This window comes from Tasmannia lanceolata, unplaced genomic scaffold, assembly GCF_043159265.1.
Source record: "Tasmannia lanceolata isolate RefF3 unplaced genomic scaffold, GAP_Taslan_0.1 ptg000112l, whole genome shotgun sequence".
In the NCBI taxonomy this organism is placed as follows: domain Eukaryota; kingdom Viridiplantae; phylum Streptophyta; class Magnoliopsida; order Canellales; family Winteraceae; genus Tasmannia; species Tasmannia lanceolata.
The window spans coordinates 116,207-137,698 of NW_027518789.1; the positions used below are offsets into that span (position 1 = coordinate 116,207).

At 39.9% G+C, this 21,492-nt stretch overlaps 1 protein-coding gene across 1 annotated transcript; it reads right to left on the reverse strand.

Moving 5' to 3' along the window:
* Window positions 1-7,496: 7,496 nt before the first annotated feature.
* Window positions 7,497-8,312, reverse strand: LOC143865795 (uncharacterized). Its single transcript, XM_077375899.1, has one exon. The coding sequence runs from the start codon at window positions 8,310-8,312 to the stop codon at window positions 7,497-7,499; it is 816 nt and encodes a 271-aa protein (XP_077232014.1).
* Between the last annotated feature and the right edge of the window lie 13,180 nt (window positions 8,313-21,492).

The window sequence follows — 21,492 nt, forward strand, 5'->3', positions numbered from 1 at the left end:
AGGGTTTCATTTTACTTGGTATTTCAACATTTTTCATTTTCGGTGTGAAGGGGTTTCATTCAATGCTTTGAAGGCTTTCACTTGGGGTTTCAATGGTTTTGAGTGGTTTCAATGGTATGAATGGATCCTCTCTGCAGTAAATACTGATTCCAATTTCGTAATATGTGATTCCAAATGTTGTATTAGTGGTTCCGAGGATCCTGTAACAGTGGTTTGAAGTCTATAAAGAGTGGTTTTGTTTGAAGTCTGTAAATATTTTTAAATTCAAGTATCTATATAGTGTTCCATGTGTCTAATAGTAATTAAATGTGGTTTGAAGTGTGTTATACTGCATCGTAGTTTTGTGAATGGAATAATAGTGTGTTTGAAGTTTCTTTTCGTTCAAGTATCTTATCCTGGTTTCTGCAGATAAGAAGTGGAAGTGGTTCCCTTTTTCGTATTTGTAACCCCCTAACAACCTAAGCCGAAACCCCATATAGAGATCATGTCGCGCACGAAGAATGTGAAGAAGACTGTCACTGTGCCCGAAGGCTCTTCTAGCCACAAACGGCATGGGAAGGCTATCCGTGAGCCCTCCCCTCCCACACCTCCCTCCGAGGAAGCCAAATATATGGGCGAAGGAGAGGAGGACGTCAAGGTCGGCTCTGTAAAACCGGCATCCTCCGTCCGTCGTATAGAAAGGAAGGGCATATTGCGAGGTAGGAAAATCGTCTTTGAAGATCTTGCCGCATATGATGTTCGATCCCTTTTTGTGGCCTTTGGATGGATCAATTTTCTCTGAGTACACTGCGATTCATACCCGACTCTTGTCAAACAATTCTATGCCAATTATAGAGTCGACGAAGATTATAAGTTCTTCCACTCCACAGTCAATAATAAAACCTTTCGCATGACCATGGAGAAGTTTTGTGAAGTCGCCTCTCTTCCCACCACAGGCGACGAGATTTTCTTCTGGCCCGGTACCATGGATGACTTTGATCATTATATGGTTGATCCTGGCACCGCTTATGGGGACCTTGATTGCAGACCCCCACCTAATGACGGGTCAGCCAACGTGTCCTACAATTCCCTTAACTGTAGGTGTAAAGTCCTACACAAGATTCTGACCAGCAATATCACTCCTCGCGGAGGCAATAGTGACATGGTCCGGCCTTTTGAGGCGTTTATTATGTATCGACTTCTAAAGGGCCAGCCCCTTCACCTTGACTATATCATACTTAGCTTCATGGAGGACACGAGGACAAAGGCCTTGGCTAGTCTTCCATTTGGGATGCTTCTGACACGTATCTTCCAACATGAGAAGCTGACCAAGGTAGCGAAGAACGTCGTTCATCCTTCTAATGTAATGAATCGTACAACTATAAAGGCAATGCGACTTGATGACCAGAGGCCCGCTCCACCACCTCGTCCGCAGGCTCAGCGTGTATCGGCAGATGAGCTCGTTGCACATCGTCAGTACTTTAACGAGAAGTTTACTGCACTTTCTCAGCTCCTTGCATCTCATCATGAGGACCATGTCACAACACAACAAGCTGTGAGCGCCCTACGCAGGGAGGTGTCCATCCTCCTGCAGGAGTATGGGACATCATTCACCTCCCTCACTGAGCAAGTTTCTTCACTCAGCGAGTTCGTCCGCCGCATGCTGCCCCCAGATCATTACGTTGTTGCTGCCGATGAGAGCTGTACATGATCCCTGTGCAGTTATTTACTTTTTGGTTTAGTGTTTCTGGCATGTATATGGATAGTATGTTATTATGGTTGTTATGAAGTGATATGTTATTATGGTTGATATTATGGATGGATGGATGGTATGTTATATATGGGTTTGATATGTTATTATGGATGGATTGATGATATGTTATTATGGTTGTTCTATTTCTCTGTCTTGGATGGATGGTATGTTTTCATAGTTGTTATAAATAGCGATGGTCCTACTAATCCAATGAATAGTACAACTCTAAAGTGAGTTGGGGTTATTTGTCAGGCCTTTATGGATAATTTTGATTCTCTTTACCTGTGCATGGGACTAACACTGTGTTTCAAGTGGTTGTCGCTGCTTTCTATAGATTGTGTTTAAGTTAAGGATAAAAAGGTTCACATTTCTTTCGTTGCGGCTTCGTCATGGTGATTAACTTCTCCATTTCCATTTGCATCTCCTTAAGTTTCTACCTCAACTCCTTCCTAATAGCTTGTTTTGCAGGCCAAATATGTCTTATCTAGATGCTGTCTTTCCCGCTTCCAAGAGTCCTTCAAAAGGTTTCGGTTACATGATGCGCATAAGAATTTGATAAATGAGACCCCATTCAGAGATTTGCTACTACACCAGAATCTCGAGGATGTCGAGTTGCGCAAGAGGATTTTGACGACATTGGTGAGAAAGTGGGATCCAAAGCGGAAAGCATTTAGATTGGGGAGCATTGTAGTTCATTTTCTAGCTAGTGATGTAGCCAAAATATTAGGCTTAACAATGAGAGGGGAGAGGCCGCAACTAGATTGGGATAGCATGACAAGGGTGGATGGTTGGAGGTTTGGGCTTCCAACAGCCACCTTCCAAGAGGTCGTAAATGTTATTCATGCGGAAATGGATTCAAATGAAGAAGAGTCGATAAAGTCGACAGTGAAACATGTGATCTTGTTATTCTGCAGTACTGTCTTGTTCGCACAGAGGGATCACAAGGCATGTTCTTGCCCGTTCCCTTATATTGATTTGGGGACTAAAGGAAATGTTGCGTGGGCTTATCTCGTTCATGAATTCTTGGTCAGGTCCTTAAATTCACATGCTGCACTTGGTGGGAAGGAGCATATATTGGGTTGCTCTGTCATTTTACAGGTAATTTTCCATTCATGCCTTATAGTTACTTGTTTCTAAATTATAGGAGTGCATAAATAATGTAGCGTGATTTCAGGTATGGCTATTGGAGCATACCACATTTTGGGTACCTGATTACCCTGATGGTTATCCACGTCTATTTAAGTGGATCGGTGAGGATACCAAGAAGACGGAGCATAGAAAGTTGATTGACCGTGTTGGTGATGGGATGGTGAAAGCAACAGAGGTGAGAGATTACTGTTAATTGGTCGCTGTATGTATGTCTTGCGTGTTGTTTTCTTACATTCGTATTTCTAATAAAAAAATATGACATTTATTTCAGGTGCTTATGATGGTTGAAGCTATGGCGAGGGAGGAAGCCCTACTGCTCGCCGAGGTTTAGGATGACGTTGTTGGTAGGTATTGTAGAGGATTCAGTGGGGGATTCGATTGGGGCAATTGTGCCTGCAGTGGGGGATGCGATCGGGCCAATTGTGGCATGTAAGGGGAGAGAACAAAGAAGGAGAGGGATGAAAGTAAGAGAGGGACTTCTGAAAGAAGTAGAGGAATCCACATCTCATAGTTCTTTGTTGGAGAGGATAGTGAAACTTGAACGTGAAGTGAGGGAGCTAAAAAGTCAGTTGAAAGGGACAGATTCATTGAAGAAGAAAGGTATACAGTTATCGGTGAGGAGGAGAAGGCAGTGTAAGATAAAAAGAAAGATGCTCGAACAAAGAAGAAGCAAAAAAAGGAAGATGAACAAGTGGATAAAACATGACATATTGAAAAGAAAGATGGGGAGGTTGGGATAGGGAGTGATAAGGGACGTTGGGAGGGTGGATTAGTAGAAGATCCGAAGACGATGGATATTGTAGAGTTTGGGTATGATGTTGGGAAAGATGTGGTTGTTGATCCAATAGACCAGATCTATATTAATAGTCAAATTACAGAGGATGACCGGGAGGCTGCAGCTAATATAGTTGCTATCTTGCTTGACACTCCCGAAATGAAGAGTAAACAAAATACTCCACAAAATAAGAGACCTATTGGGAGCATTGAAAACAATGTAAAGCAACGTCGAAAGCGAACAAAACCTAGTAGAGTAATGAGATCACCATATTACATAGGCCAGCGGAAATTCAAGGATGCTCTTGGCAAAGTCATGGGGCCTGCAGCGAGCAAGGTGGATGCATTGGCAGCGCTACAACCTTGGTAAATTCCTTATAACTTAGATTGTGTTGGAAAGCCCGTTTCATTTTTTAGAATTCTATCTTGTCCGATTAAATTCATAGATAGGTTGTTTCAGTAGAATGATCTGAGCTAAGGTCCATAGAGGGAGATGACTTTTTACTGGATTTGTAGTGACAAAATCATTGAAAGTGATGGGTACTACATGTGTAAAGAAGACTTTCTTCTACTAACCGATCGTAGAGGGTGGTTATCATCTCCGGTAAGATTTTATGTTATTTGTTAGATATGGTTCATTGAGTAACGTAAAGAGTGAGCGCACATTTCTTGTTAAGTTCCTTCTTGTTGACCAATGATCTGTTCTGTAGATCGTTAATGTATATACCGACTACTTGAACTTGCGGGACGAATGTTTGCGAAAATAAGAAAAGGGAGCATGCATTTGCCTTACTACCGATCTAGCTGTGAGATTAAAGTGACTTATAAGTAATGATTTTTGTATTTGAAGCTGCCGACAATTCTAACATTTGTTTTCGTGGTTGCAGCAACTTATAATATTCGATAGATGTGAAAATCCCGAAGCATGTTCCCGATTCGTAAAGCGTCTAGAGAATATCCCACTTAAAGAGCTAAGAAAAGTACTCATTCCAATCAACATAGATTTGGTTCATTGGGTTCTTCTAGTCTTGGATATGGGTCAGTGTACCTTCGCTCTTTACGACTCTCTAGTTGCTTGCACGGATCCTAGAAGGGTGCAACCCCTTGTGAGTACTACCCTAAACTTGATTCTTATGCCTAATATTAATTTTTGCTGACTACTGCCATAACATACTGAATTATTGATTTGTAGGTTGATTACCTTGTTCAATGGTTCAAAATGGTGAAAGACATTGATATAAGTGCATTCTCTATTGATGAAGTGGTTGTTCGGCCCATACAAGATAACGGGTGATGTAACTTCCAATTACTTGAGTTAGGAAAACCTACGTAAACGATTAATTCTTATTGTTGCATATTCTTCATGTTTTGCAGCCACGATTGTGGGCTGTTCATTTTGAAAGAGATGGAATACCTCAGCCGTGACGCTAGTTTGGATTTCACCCAGAAAGATATTACGGCTATGCGAACTTCTCTACTTTCTGAAATGTTGAAAAGGGTGTATGGGAAAGTATCCATGTAACTTTTGGGAGGAAATTATGTTGTAACTTTGTAATGTAATTGTTGTTTTGTTTCATGGGCATGATTTGTAATGTAATTGTTGTTTCAGTTATTTTGTGCCTGATACATAGCGATGCATATCGATGTCTGCAGGTTTAATTTGTGAGTTCTGTAATGGAAATGACTGGAAAAATGATATATAACCAACATTATATAACACATTGTACACAATATTAACAGGAAGACATTTTGTGGGGAAACAAATGAATTGTTTACCAGGACTTGGTAATTGAGAAACACCCAAATAGCCTCCTCATTCTCACCATCTATGCAACAGGCTTAAAATCACAGTCGATATGGTGTACCCCCGAGCCGCCAATTGAATCTTCCGAGTTCCGAAATGGATTTCTGAACGGTTCATTCCGACTCCCGAATGATGCCCAGAGGGGAAGCCAAAACTACTGGAACTGCGTAGGGAGTCCGAATGAATATTCGAACTTCCGAAACGGAATTCTGAAAGTTTCATTCGGACTCTCGAACGATGCCCAGGGGGAACCCAAAACTACTGGAAGTTCATCGGAAGTCCGAATGAACCTTCAGAATTCCGATTCGGAAGTCCGAAGCTTCATTTGGACTCCCGAATGATGCCCAGTAGGAACCCAAACCTACTGGAAGTCCATCGGGAGTCCGAATGAACCTTCGGAATTCCGATTCGGAAGTCCGAAGCCTCTTTCGGACTCCCGAATGATGCTCAGATTGGAGGCCAATTCTACTGGCATTAATTCGGGAGTCCGAATTAATAGTCGGACTTCTAGATAAGACTTCCGAAGGTTCTTCCGGACTCCCGAATAAACCCAGATTGGAAACCAACTCTATACACACAGAGAGATAGAGAGAGAGAGAGAGGATAGCTCGGATAGAGAGATAGAGAGAGTTAGAGAGAGAGAGGTCAAGATAAACATGGTAATAACCAAACAAAAATGTTCAAACAGTTGTTCCAATATGAACAGGGTGTATCCAATAGCAATTAAAATTGTGGTTCCAAACAAAATTGTTCAACCAGTTGTTCCAAAATTGTGGTTCAAAAAATTGTACAGTTTCGGACAACTAGTGGCTACAACAACATTTAATTTTTACAATTTACGTGTGAGTAAGTATCATGTGTAGTAACAAGGTTCCCAAAATCATTGCCACTTTATACAGAAAAAGCAACAACTTCATCCCTAAGTAAAAAAAGGAGGTGCGAAGGACACTCCGGACCTACAAGAGAAAGTTGCTACAATCAATAAAATGATGGGTTTAATATAAAATCATATCGAGTGCGTAATAATGAAACATACCTGTTCTGTGTAGGTGCAGATGGGCCGATAGGAGTCATATTTAACTGACGATTTACGAGGGGGGGATTTTTACACGTTGTTTTGTTATGTCCAGGTTCCCCACATGATTTGCAGTTGTGATGTTGTCCAGATTGCAGCCCTCTCTCTATTCGTACTTTTTTGGGTCGTCCGGGCTGTCGTCTTACTCGCGGTGGCAATAGTACTAGTAAATCATGGGATGGCTCGGGCCATTGTGTTCGATCTAAAGTAGGATGAATCACCTCCTCATACGTACTCCGATATGTTGAAGCCAAAAACCAATCCTGGCAGAACTTATATCGGTCAAGCTTATTTAATCCCATAGCTGCTATGGCATGCCCACACGGCAATCCTATCGTTTGGAAAAGACTACATGTACATGTTTTCTTCTCTAAATCCACACTATCCGTATGAGTGGATGAGAGCACTTCATATTCATTCCAACTACATGTGCGGGGTAGAAACTTACTGCCATACGAACATGATCTGCCCAACCACTTTTCTGCTCTATGAGTTAAATGCATTTTTCATGGAGCCCCAGCTTTCCAGTGAAACTGGCAGAAGTCTTGTACTTTCCATCTAGTGTGATCGACTAGAGCAGCAATCGGCAACTCCCTTGCGTTCTTCAATACGTTGTTGAAGCACTCTACTGCATTAGTGGTGAGCACATTCCACCTGGTCCTTTAAAATGTACATTAGCCCAATTTTCTTTAGGAATCTCAGATATCCATTTCTCTGCTTTTTCATTCTTTGCTTTTATGAGTTCCATCGCCTCCTTATGGCTACTCTCCCTTAAGGCATATGCCGCTCTTGAAAATAGTTTACAAAGTTTTTGACTCTTAAAGGTCTTCAACAGATTGGCATTGGGGTGACGAATACAGTAGATATGGTATGATCCCGGTAATGCTTCAGCAACAGCTCTAGGCAGACCCTTCATCCGATCGGAGGAAATCATTGTTATTTTTGTCTACTGGCATCACCCTCTAGCGGAGTAAAAGAAGAAACCACAGCCAACTGTCAAAGTTCTCGTTCTCAACCACAGCAAAAGCTAATGGAAATAATCCACCAACACCATCTAGAGTTGTCGCAGCCAATAAGATTCCTTTATATTTTCCTCGCAAATGTGTCACATCAATTAGTATCAGGGGTCTAATTGTTCGACTGAACGAACGGATGCTGGGGCCAAATGACCAAAATAAACGACCAAATGTGTCATCTCCACTACCCCATAGCTGCCGGGTTCGGTATACTAGCATAATGGTGCCAGGATTACATCTCTCCATCTCCTGAGCATATGCAGGAAGGATGCGGTAAGAAGCCTCCGCATTTCCACACATAATTTCGTGTATAATGACCTTCGCATTGAAAGCCTTCGTATAGCTTAAGGTTATACTCCACTTATCCTTGACGTATGCTCTTATCAAACTAGGCGTCACGTCTCCTGGACGGGGAAATAACCCTAGGCAGGTTTCTGCTGCCCAAGATGCTGTGGCAAGGAGATGATCATTACCACTCATCGTACTTGGGCATGTATGCTCTGGCACAAACCTGTTCACCCTAACACAATCTAGGTAATTTGTCCCACTGATTCTGAAGGGACAACTTCCATTCTTGCATCTAACAGCATACTTTGTAGATTTTGAGTCTACTGGGACGAATACAAAATGCCTATCGATTGCATACTCTCTAACTTTGTTCTTAAATACTTTTAAATCCGGGAAGATTCCCCCCACCTTCAACTCCTCAAGTCCTATTCTCCCCACAATTAATTCATCCACAACCATTTCATCTACTTCCATCGGCTCCCTTGTATATGTATTACCGAACGGGTCGCCAACAATGTTATGTACACCATCCTAGTCGTCTATAATGTTATGTACACCATCCTGCTCTACACCTTGGCTGTCATCGTCCTCATCAAAGTCCTCATTGTCCTCATCACCATCCTCGCAAATGGCATCATTAACATGCATATCACTATGAAAATCCCTACTGAACCGTGCATCGTGCCTGTATGGTAAGGACTAGGTTAGAATGAAATTCAATGAGACAAAAATAGAACCTCCCAACTAAATATAATTTCTATAATTTATTACATGGAAGTGGTCTTATGTTCAGTTGTATCTTTCTCTGTCTCAAAATTGGATCCTCATAATCTTCATCCAAGTCCACTGAATATCTGACGACCTGATCAACATTAGACTAAGAATAATGGAATGACAATTTCATCAATGGAATCACAATTTCATACACGGATAGTACCTATGGTTGGTATGTCCTTCGCCATGTCGTATTCGTTTGCTGGGAGCTTCAGATGGAATAGGTGTTGCTGACATTGCACGAACGAAATTATTTTTGGGACTCAAAGCCGGTTCGATTGGAGTAGAAGCTTCATAATGTTCATTTATATCAACCACATTTCTGAGCAATGACAATTTCCACATGAGATAATATTCTAATGGAATGAGAATTTAAAGAATGCCAAAGTCCAGCTGAGTTAATATTTTACCTCTTCATGGGGATGGGTGCAGATATAATTCCTCCAACTCTATACTCTTTAGTTATGTACATGCTGATAGAATTAAAGAGGCTATTCTCAAAAAGCATCATCACCATACCTAGCTCATCATCATTTCGAATGTCGTATAACACGATTTGATATGGATCCATGACATATCGACATTTTATAGATAATGACACGCCGGTTCCTGTGGTCCCAATCCTTTGGTGAATTTGAGACTGAAATTCCAAAAATTTTATTTGGCGATTCAAAGTTAAACACATTTTCGTCCCGCCAATATATTAGAATGATACTTCATTCTTCAAGTACCCATCAACGTGTAACATAAAAGAAGCCCTTTTTCCACCATTCTTGCACACCCTGTTTCGATAAGAACTATTATTAGTACACTTATGATCACTTTTGGACCAAAACAATACTATTACACTTTTGGAACCACTACTTACACTCTTGGAACCACTACCTATACTCTTCGAACCACTAAATTATGGTTCCAAGGTCTAAATAATGGTTCCCGGTGTATTAAACCACTTTTACAAAGCATGAACCCCTATTTACACTCTTGGAACCAATAAATTGTGTTTCCGAGGTGTTCATAATGGTTCCGATTATATACATACTGAGTATGAGTACCTTAATCACTATCAATACACTCATGATCACTTATAAAGTGCATGAAAGTCTATTTACACTCTTGGAACCACTACTTACACTCTTGGAACCACTAAGTTGTGGTTCCAAGGTTTAAATAAGGGTTCCCAGTGTATTACACCACTTTTACAAAGTATGAACCCCTATTTACACTCTTAGAACCATACTTTAAACTATTGGAAGCACTATTTACACTCTTGGAACCACACTTTATACCTCGGAACCACTAGGGAACCACATTTTATACCCCGGAACCACTATGGAACCACCATTTATACTTCGGAAGCACTAGGGAACCCCATTTACACCCCGAAACCACTAGGGAACCACATTTTATACCCCAGAACCACTAAGGAACCACATTTTATACCCCAGAACCACTAGGGAACCACATTTTATACCCCGGAACTACTAGGGAACCACATTTTCTACCACGGAACCACAAGGGAACCACAATTTCTACCCCGAAACCACTTGGGAACCACATTTTATACCTCAGAACCACTAGGGAACCAAATTTTATACCCCGGAACCACTATGGAACCACCATTTACACGTCGGAACTACTAGGGAACCCCATTTACACCCCGGAACCACTACGGAACCCCATTTACACCCCAGAACCACAAGGGAACCACATTTTATACCCCGGAACCACTACGGAACCACATTTTATACCTCGGAACCACTAGGGAAACATAATTTCTACCCCTGCACTTGGGAACCACATTTTATACTAGGGAACCACATTTTATACCCCGAAACAACTACGGAACCACATTTTCTACCATGGAACCACTAGAGAACCACATTTTATACCTCGGAACCACTAGGGAAACACAATTTCTACCCCGAAACCACTTGGGAACCACATTTTATACTAGGGAACCATATTTTATACCCCGGAACCACATTTTCTACCACGGAACCGCTAGGGAACCACATTTTATACCTCGGAACCACTAGGGAAACACAATTTCTACCCCGGAACCACTTGGGAACCACATTTTATACCTCTGAACCACTAGGGAACCACATTTTATACCCCGGAACCCCTATGGAACCACCATTTACACCTCGGATCCATTAGGGAACCCCATTTACACCCCGGAACCACTAGGGAATCACATTTTATACCTCGGAACCACCAGGGAACCACATTTTATGCCCCGAAACCACTAGGGAACCACATTTTTAACCTTGGAACCACATTTTATAACCCGGAACCACTTAGGAACCACATTTTATGCCCCGGAACCACTAGGGAACCACATTTTATGCCCCGGAACCACTAAGGAACCACATTTTTTACCCCGGAACCACTACGAAACCACATTTTATAACCCGGAACCACTAGGGAACCACATTTTATACCCCTCAACCACCAGGGAACCACATTTTATACCCCGGAACCACTAGGGAACCACATTTTCTACGACGGAACCACTAGGGAACCACATTTTATACCTCGGAACCACTTGGGAACCACATTTTATACTAAGGAACCACTTGGAACCACTATTTACAGTCTTGGAACCACTAGATTATGGTTCCAAGGTCTAAATAATGGTTCCTAGTGTATTAAACCACTTTTACAAAGCATGACACCCTATTTACTCTCTTGGAACCATACGTTACACTCTTGGAAGCACTATTTACACTCTTGGAACCAATAAATTGTGGTTCCAAGGTGTTCATAATGCTTCCAATTATACACATACTGAGTATGAGTACCTTAACCACTATCAATACACTCATGATCACTTATAAAGTGCATGAAAGTCTATTTACACTCTCGGAACCACTACTTACACTCTTGGAACCACTAAATTGTGGTTCCAAGGTCTACATAATGGTTCCAATTGTATAAATTGATTGTGTAAATAGAGCAACCAAATGGGATTGATAATGGGTTTGATATTGGATTTACAAACATTGAACCATTTAAAAACTTTACAACCATTGAAGCATTGAGAGAGAGAAAGAGAGAGGGGTCAAAAGATTCATCTAAAACCTAAGCAAGAGAGGATGAGAATCAACCAAAAAATCACACAACATGAAAACAACATCTTTAACCTAATCAAGAGAGGACCTACAGGCGCACACGAAGAAATCTCATGTTTGGGGAAGAAGAGGGTGTTCACAATTGAGGTTTTATCAAAAGCCTATGGAAATGGAGCTTAGAACGTTTGGCAATGGCAAGCTTCCATGGGGTTTCATGGAGATTCTTACGTTTGGGGAAGAAGAGGGTGAAAAGGTGGAGGGAAAAGGTGATAGGGTAGGTGAAAATGCATAGGGAAGTGAGCTAAAAAGGTGAAGGGAAAAAGAGGAGGGAGGGTATTCCTGTCCTTTGGGATTTCTAAAAGCACCTGACAGCCCTAATTTCACAAAAAAAGAGAACGTACCCTTACTTGACAATTTAACCAAACTTTGCATTTTTCTAACAAATTTTCCTTATTTTAAATTTCGGCCATTTTTAATAAATATCAAAAGGTTTTAAAAATTGATGAAACTCTCCCGAATTAATGTTCAATAATAAATTGAATTTCTCATGAAATAGTTTTTTCAAAAAAAGGTTTTTGTATTTGCTTTTTAATCGCTTCTTCGTTTTACGTGTCGTAATTCTTTTTTATATTAAATTAATGAAATTTTGAATCTTTTTCCTATAAACCAGTATTTTAGGCCAATAAAAGGTTAGTGAAAATTTTTCAAAATATTTTACAAAGGTTTGATATGATTTCACAATTTTCTTTAAAAAAAACGGGTTTCAATTCCTAGTAAACAAAATTCTCTTTTTATTCAAAAATCAATTTGATAAAGGAGCATTAATTATTAGATCTTGAAATTTTGACAGTAAATCATGTAACCTATTTTATATCTACTGAAAGTTTTACATGATTTTAGGATACCATTTAATCTACTTTTTAATTGATTCATTGATTTTATCCAAATTTTGTGTGAATTTTAATTGGCATCAAATCTTGATAAATACCTTTGAAATTTTTACAGTAGTCCAATACCATGATTCTATCTATATTGTAACAGTTTTACTTGATTTGAGATTCGTATGCTATGAGTTGATTCGTTAATTTGCAATCTGACCTAAATTTTGGAAATTCAGAAATTGATAGCAAAACGTATTCTAAATTCATGAAACTCTTCCAATAGTCTAAACTCATTCATATCTTGTTACTAAAAAAGTTTCAATGAATTTAGAGTTTGATTGCTTAGGGTTACTGTGTAATCCTAGCAATCTGGTCTTAATGTTAATAAATCACAACTTAATAGCAAATCAACACAAAGTCAGTGAAAACTTCCAGAAAATCCTAATTTTGCATCATATATTTAACCTTAAAATTGTTTGAAACAGAAACCCTAGAGGTTATAGATTCCCTTTGTAAATTGACTATGTTGTGACGGTTTAACTGCCGAGGTCGCATTCATAATCGTATACTAATTGTGATCGTTCCTCCATAATTTGAGCATGTAAATTATAGTATGTTGTTGACTCCGAGGTCCACTGTCCACGAAAATCCTGAGAATCATGCCAGGCAATAATATACTATAATTTATGTGTTAAATTATACAAGGATTGAAGCACGATGCCCTTCCATGGATGCAACTCAAGGCTGAAATTTGCCAACCATAGAGCCTTTGGTATTCCTTCAATGTTAGGAATCGAAAATCTTTGAAAAATTAAAAATTTTTTACTTAATAAATTAAGATCATTTGATCAATGCTTTTGGAACCGTTGGATAACGGTATCTCTTCATAAGGACTTTTAGAACCAATTACGAACACTTACCTCGCGTTGTGTCCTAGGTTTTATGTAAGAACCGGTAAAATTACTATGCAAGAAATGCTATGCAAGTTCACTATTGAGATGCACTATGTAAAAATACTATTCACAGTAGGACCTACCGAGTACTATTCACAAGCGGGTCCCACATCAGCGGACCCCACACGGGTCCCACCAAAATCGGGTCCCACACAAGCGGGTCCCACACCAGCGGGCCCCATACAAGCGGGTCCCACATCAGCGGGCCCCACACCAGCGGGTCCTACCACCAGCGGGTCCCACAACAAGTAGGTCCCACACAATAATTCAAGTTACTATTCAAGCAAATAAATTAATAATATAATAATTCAAGTTACTATTCATGCAAATAAAATAATAAATAAAATAATAATATAATAATTCAGGTTAAGGCTATAAATAGAGGCTCGCAGACGAGGAGAAAAAAAAAAAAAAAAAAAAAAAAAAAAAAAAATCTGAGAGAGGAGAAGGAAAAGGAAATCCGAGAGAAGAAGGAAAAGGAAATCTGAGAGAGGAGAAGGAAAAGGAAATCTGAGAGAGGAGAAGGTAAATCTTTCAATAGTTAAAGTATTTCTTTTATATGCAAGTCTTATTTGAACGGTGAAATGCAAGCATAGTAACCGTAAAGTAAAGTAAATGGTTGGTTCTACCACCTATGTAAATATCCATCTATGTAAATCAGGATAAAACATGCATAAGAGGCGATAACTCGCTATAGATTATGCAAGTTTTACCCTCTTATTTGAACGGTGAAATGCTAGCATAGTAACCGTAAAGTAAATGGTTGGTTCTACCACCTATGTAAATATCCATCTATGTAAATCAGGATAAAACATGCATAAGAGGCGATAACTCGCTATAGATTATGCAAGTTTTACCCTCTTATTTGAACGGTGAAATGCAAGCATAGTAACCGTAAAGTAAATGGTTGGTTCTACCACCTATGTGAACGGTGAAATGCAAGCATAGTAACCGTAAAGTAAATGGTTGGTTCTACCACCTATGTAAATATCCATCTATGTAAATCAGGATAAAACATGCATAAGAGGCGATAACTCGCTATAGATTATGCAAGTTTTACCCTCTTATTTGAACGGTGAAATGCAAGCATAGTAACCGTAAGTAAACTTTCAGCACAGAAAGGCAAACTGTTAAGCATAGGCGAACTGCTAAGCATAGTAGCCAAGAAATAAACGAAATCAAAGAATGGTAAACCTGCTGAGCATAGTAACATGTGGGGTCCACATGAATAGTAACATGTGGGGTCCACATGAATTTACATATGGGGTCCACATGAATAGTAACATGTGGGGTCCACATGAATGTAAAATGTGGGGTCCACATGAATAGTAACATGTGGGGTCCACATGAATAGTAACATGAGGGGTCCACATGAATAGTGCATGTGGGGTCCACATGATCTTAAAACATGACTTTGATACAAATTAGAATATTTACAGGTTATTCACTCCAAGGTGTAAGCTCAAACAAACCTGTGACCGGAAAACTATTGGTAAGGGTCGTAAGGGTTTTCTATCATTGATTCTCTTTTAAGTAAGGGTCCCCTATCTTTGATTATGTTTTTGAGGTAAGGATTGCCTATCTATTGATTCTCTTTTGCTGAAGTAAGGGTTTCAAGGGTTTCTTATCCATTGATTCTCTTTTATGTAAGGATTGCCTATCTATTGATTCTCTTTTGCTGATATAAAGGTTTTTCTTCCCCGAAACTTGTTTCAATGAGATATGTTTATGTTTAGGGTTTATCTTGTGATACCCTAATTCTGAATATGGACTGAGTTATGATATGATGACGGATGGACGCGTTATAGTCCTCCATGTGCACGTGGGTAATGACGACTCTAGAGAGTGTAAATCTAGAGGATTATGAGCCGAGGTATGGCTATGAATGAGCCGAGATATGGCTATGAATGAAAGCATCTATGCTTAATGAAGTCTATATATCTTGATATCAAGTTCTAAAAGTTTTCTCTATACGTTTGGAAAGCCTGTTGTGCTTATTCTTTCTTTCCATATGAGATGTCATATCTGCAAAATATCATGTTCTTATGAGCTTGACAATTCTACATCACTTGTTGTTTATACCCTACTGGGCTATTTGAGCTCACCCCCTTCTTTTCCTTGTTTTATGGTTCCAAAACCCAGGTGAAGTATAGATGGAAGATGAGGAATGCTAGAGTTGAATGCAGAACTGTTCTAAAGAACAATTATGTTTTAAATGTGTATCAACTATGTCTTGAATTACGATGTAATAAGTTAGACCTAATTTCTGTAAATCCTCTAAACGTATTTGAGATCTTGGGAATAATGAAAGTGTTTGAGAATAATGAAAGTTTTTGAGAAAGATGATGTCATATTATTCTACGCACCGAGTTGGTATTTTCAAGAAAAACCGGGGCGTTACATTTTAGGGTGTCCTAGAGTTAGGGAGCTAAGCCTCATCATAACTGATTGCTATTATTAGCAATTGAGTCATAGATCTAGTTACACTAATTACCCCTTTTTCCCATAGGACAAGCCTAGTTACCTAAGATGTAGGTTCACCTGCATTAGTCTAAGGGATGTCTTGCACTTAGATATGACCATATAGCATCTTAGATGGAGTCATAGGATAATAAAATCTACTCAACTTGAACTAAATAATTTCTCTTAAACTGTTAAAACAGTCAATCCAGTCTAGATCGGTGTCTTAGATGAGTTAGGCATAAGTAGCTTAGTTCAGGTGCACCGAACTACGATCGACTCTGATTCCAGTGAGGCTGGGATACGTAGGCAACTTGGATACTTGAGTGGCATACCAAGCCCGAGTCGGCTCCACACATAAGTGGTGGGATTTTATATATTAATCCTTAAATTAAAAGTAATTAAATCACTGAGAACTTTCCATGAAATTAAAATTTTAGGAGAACTTTCACTTAGATTGAATTCAAACAAATTAAGAAAATCAAGATACACATTTAGGAATTACATTAAAATTAGGTTTTAGGATGCATGTCACGTAGTTCGCACTTCAATAGAGTTAAATGAGCCATTTAAAAGAAATTCAAGAAAGTTAACTTTTGGAATCGAAGACCGGATTATCGGGCGAAGATGGTGCATGTGGTGGTAACTCCTCATACCTTCCGTTCTTGTAACCAGGTAACGAGTCTAGATTTCTGGTTATTTATTAATCCTAGATCCCTCATCTAGGTGGCGACTCTGTCATTCTCCTTTGTGTGAAATTCATATTCTTTTAGTGATCCCAAGTTCACGGAAAGGATGAATTAAATCACACCTTGCTAGGCTCGGCGGCCTACCCTTGCCCTTGTGGGTACTGGGTTGCACGTTTGTTTGCACCCTATGGCTTGGTTGTTGCTGGCTTGGTTGGGTAATCAATAATAAAAAAAAGACACGAGCCAATCGCGTGGGTGCGAGAGACCAAGAGAGAGGGAGGCGGCTCGTGGGCCATTACCCTCTCGGGGGATCGGGTCCCATAGACTGGCGACTATGCTGGGGACCACCTAACTTCATTAAAACTTCAAAGGATAACTCATTTGAATTTAATTTAACTGGCTCATGAAAACTCTATCTCTTATATGCTTGGTAGATTTGTTTCTTTGCTTTACTTTCTCATCACATAATACTCAAACTTAATCTAACAAAACCTGAAGGCATCATAGATTGCGCAAACATATTGCACACAATTACATCACTTGCATCTAAACCCTTGTATCTCACATTCACGCACATCCTATTTTAGGAACCCGGAGTGTTATCTAGCATGATTGACTGGGATTACATCACCTGGTGCCTCTGTGCTAGAGAAGCATTCCACTCTTAGCCTAGTACCTTTATGGTGCGTACACGGATCTCTTGTTCACGTACTGATACGCCGGACACTAGTACAGTATATTGAGCACGGATTCGTGCTAAAGGAGCTCTTGGCCTTACCCCTAAATTAACCCACACATACATGTAGTATACGAACACACGTGCATCACGTGTGTGAGCCTAGCTTAGGATATCCTACCCATTTGTGTCTAGATTAGGCTGTAGTCCATCTTCCAATAGCTACGATCAGTTCTTAGGTACACAAACAAAGTCTTGAGTCGAGATCCTCTCTCCACCCCGTTAGATTAGGATTAGGATTGATGCCTTCAGGTAGCATTTGTTAAAATATGAGAAAATTAAAAGCTTTCCCTTTGGGATTAGGATATAAATCCCATCTTTCCCAAGATCTCATAGGATTAGTCCATTCTTGGTCTATCCGTTGAAAGTAATCCTATGCAATCTCATCTCATCTTTCCCAAGATCTCATAGGATTAGTCTATTCTTGATCTATCCGTTGAAAGCAATCCTATGCAATGTCATCTAATCTTTTGATCGTGTGTCTTTCATTCTTCTACCATACGATTCGATCGTATCTTCATACCATCCCCTAACTGGCAGGAACAGAGTCTCACAATCTTTCGATTTTGCAATCTCATGATCTGATCATACTTGGTCCAGATGATTCAATCTTATTTATATCATTGGTCTCCTCTCACTTTAGGGGTAGCCTATTACAAGATTATTTCGATAAGCCCCTCAGAGTCTATTCTCATGACCCTTAAACTAGGGGCATTCCCTAGTGCATTCGTGTCGCCATCATCGTGTCTCAATCATTATAAGATTTATTATGTCATTCCAATTGCTTGTTTAGCCCATAATCATCTTTCAGTTATTAAGTGGAAAGCGCACCTTGAATGTTAAGCTTACATTTTATATTCCTTGTTTCCATTTCAGGAACTGTCATAGCCATGTCTAATATTTCTCGGGTCTGGATCAATTCATTATTACAAATGAGGCCTGGCTCTCCGTAACCTTCTGTTGTTGATCCAGATTCTGCACCACCTCCTCCGTCAGCTCCTATGGCGGAAAGCTGGAGAAATACCTGGTCCAATACCACTGTTGATACCTTGGCTCTTATCCTCCAACAATTGTAAGAGCTTAAAGAAGAGAATCGTTGTATCAGGGCTCAATTGAATGAGATATTTGGCTCAGCTGATGTTACCTCTAAAGGCAAAAGCCCTAGCTTCTCCATGGCGTATGGGCGTGCTCAAAGTTCCATGGCCATGGGTTCTGAAGGATTGATTCTGAATCTCTCTAGACAAGTGGCTGCCCTCGCGCAGGAGATTCATCAAATGAAGCAACAAATGCAAACCAATTGTTTCCAACCGCACGACTCCAAGCTCCAAGAGGATGGAGCACGAAGTTTTGTTATATGGAACTCGGCCAATCAAAGCTCTAAGGAACCACTCAAGTCTCTGACTCATGAGCATGATCATGAAGGACCATCCAAGCCAAATCCGATAATCGAGCTCATTGGTAGCAATGACGATGACAGTGACTCAGATGTCGGAGGAGATCTAAACGTAGTGTTGCCAGAAGGATTCCTTGCTCCCCTGTCGCCGGATGATCTCGATGCTTAGTCGACCCAGGGTTAACAAAAGGAACAGGTCTATTTATGAGCCAGCGCTCGCGGAGCCTCCAAAGCCAGACAGTTGCAGCAGTCTTAGTCCTTTTATTATTTTAATTAAGTCCAGTCACGATGTCGAGTCCAGTTATCGAGTGCAGTCTTCTAAAAGTATGAATAAATTCCTAGTCCAGTTGAGTCTTTTCTTACTGTTATTTTTTAGTCAAGAATGTGAATCCTGAGTCTGTTCGAATAAGTCTTATCAAATGTAGTCATTTTTAATTCAATGAAATTTGCTATTTTCTATACATTCCAATGTGTGCTTCTGACTTTAATAAACAATGAGAATAATACTCCCTCCTCGAATGAGGAAAGATGCCGACGAAACTCCTCTTGACTTGCAGCCTATGCTCAAACAAGAGGAGGAGCGCCGAGCCCAACCTCTCAAAGATGAAATTGAAGTGGTAAACACTGGCAGTGAAACTTTGATTCAGTGAATGCCAATTGAAAATACATTACCCTCTGAAGAATGTGAGGAATTGATAAACCTATTTCGAGAATAAAGAGATGGTCCAGTAAGCGCTACCATTAATGCCAGGAGAAAAACCCAGATAGAAGGTTCAAGAAAGAATGAAGTGAATACACATGCTATACAAGGGGCATGGATTCGAAACAACTTCCATATCTCTAGTCAATGGCCCCGGTCACAGGTTTCACCAGTGACAATGTAAAGCCATCAAATTCAATATGAAAAGTGCAGAGCAATCATCTCAGAGCGATCATCAAAATATCAAGGGCCACCAATTCAAGGATGAAATGATGTCCAAAAACCAGTATGCACTCTCAAAGTCAAATTACTTATGAATATCCATAAGGAAGAAGAATCATTATCTCTTATCGGAAAATTCCGTCAAACTCCGTGAAAAAAAAAGAAAAAAGAAATAAATAATCAGTACCAGAGGGACTCTAGTAACCTAGATCGATTCCCAATCTGAACATCAGGAGGCCTCCTTTGGCCGAATAAATCCCAAAATCATAACCTAGTGTCAAAAGAATACCGGTTTGCAAACCCTTTGAGCCTGGATGAAATTTCTTTGAAAACTCATCAAACTAGGGGCATCTGCCCCGAACTACGCGAGACCTGATCCCTATACTGGGGTACGTAGGCAGCTCGGTTAAACCGAGTTCGGTCGATTCAAAAAAAGAAAAGAAATTCAATCGTTCCAGAAAAAAAAAGGGGGACAAGTTCCAAAAGAAGAGAAGTCAATAATTCCAGAAAGAAAGAAAAAAAGAAAAATCAATTAACCTTCAAACAATTTATCTTCAAACTAGGGGCATTTGCCCTGAACTACGCACGACCTGATTCCTACCCTGGGATACGTAGGCAACCTGTTCACAGGTTCGGTCGAAATCTTTGTTGAACCTTAAGCCATTCTTTGAAAAGTCCCATCCTACCTATAAAGTCCTTCCGGTGTTCAGAATTAATGATCTAGGTCCCGAAACACAAAAAGTGAAAAAGAAAAAAAAAGAACGGAGTTTGAAGATCTGTTAGACTGAAAACCTGAAAGGGTGGTCTAGGCAAAATTTAAGATCATTCCCCTGCTAAGTTGAAAACTTGAAAAGGCGGCTTAGGCAAAAGCTAAGGGGATAGCCTGCTGGATCGAAAACCTAGAAAGGTGGTTCAGGCAAAAGTTAAGGCTAACACGGTCCGCCAAGTTAAAAACTACGAAGTGGTGACTTGGTCACGGTAAGAGAATCATTATAAGAAGGCTACAGCCGGTATCAAGACTGAAGATCAACAGAAGTTCAGGCAAATTCAAGTGCCATCCTCAAAACTAGGGGCATTGAAGCTAAGCAATCTTAGAAGTCGTAATTAAATCCTTGAGGCTTTACTGTTTTAAGGAAAAAGTCCAGTGTTTACCAATTGAGAAACTATTCCTCGAAAGGATAGACTTACCAAACAAAATATTAACTAAGTCAGAAGCATCACTCTATTTGTCAGTATAGTCAGTCAATCTTTGTTATTCTAAGTTCACTCCTTCAGAGATCCTCAATCCTTTGAGTAGTGCCTTTTATCTAAGTTTTCTCTTTAGAAAGAGTCAATCGTCGTCATTATGTCCAAATGATGCAACTGTCTCGTGAAGGACGCCCGGCCTCATCAGCTCCCATGATTGTACCTGAAAGAGCTCGAGAATCTAGTCAAACAGCTTCATTTCAAAGAAGATCAACTCAGAAGAATTCAGAAGTAGAAACATCAGAAAGCCCAGTTCCAGTTAGAAGATCATACCCCAGGAAGGCACCTTAAGCTTGGAAGAACCTCAAATGCAATGGTGGTTGAGCCAATTTCTCAGAAAGATGAACCATTAAAATTCAGAATTTCCTTCCAGTTAGTTAAATACTATCATGGTCAAGAAATGTTTATCTAAACACCTGTCAAGAGGCAAATCTCACTTTTCCATGTTAGTATCCAAGAGAGCCGTTGTTCTAGATTACTAATTTCAAGTATTTAGATCAAGGTTTCAGTTATCAAAATCCTCA

What these genes read in the sequence shown, in the direction of transcription:
- LOC143865795 (XM_077375899.1), bottom strand. Translation starts at nt 8,312, where the DNA reads ATGGAAGTAGATGAAATGGTTGTGGATGAATTAATTGTGGGGAGAATA.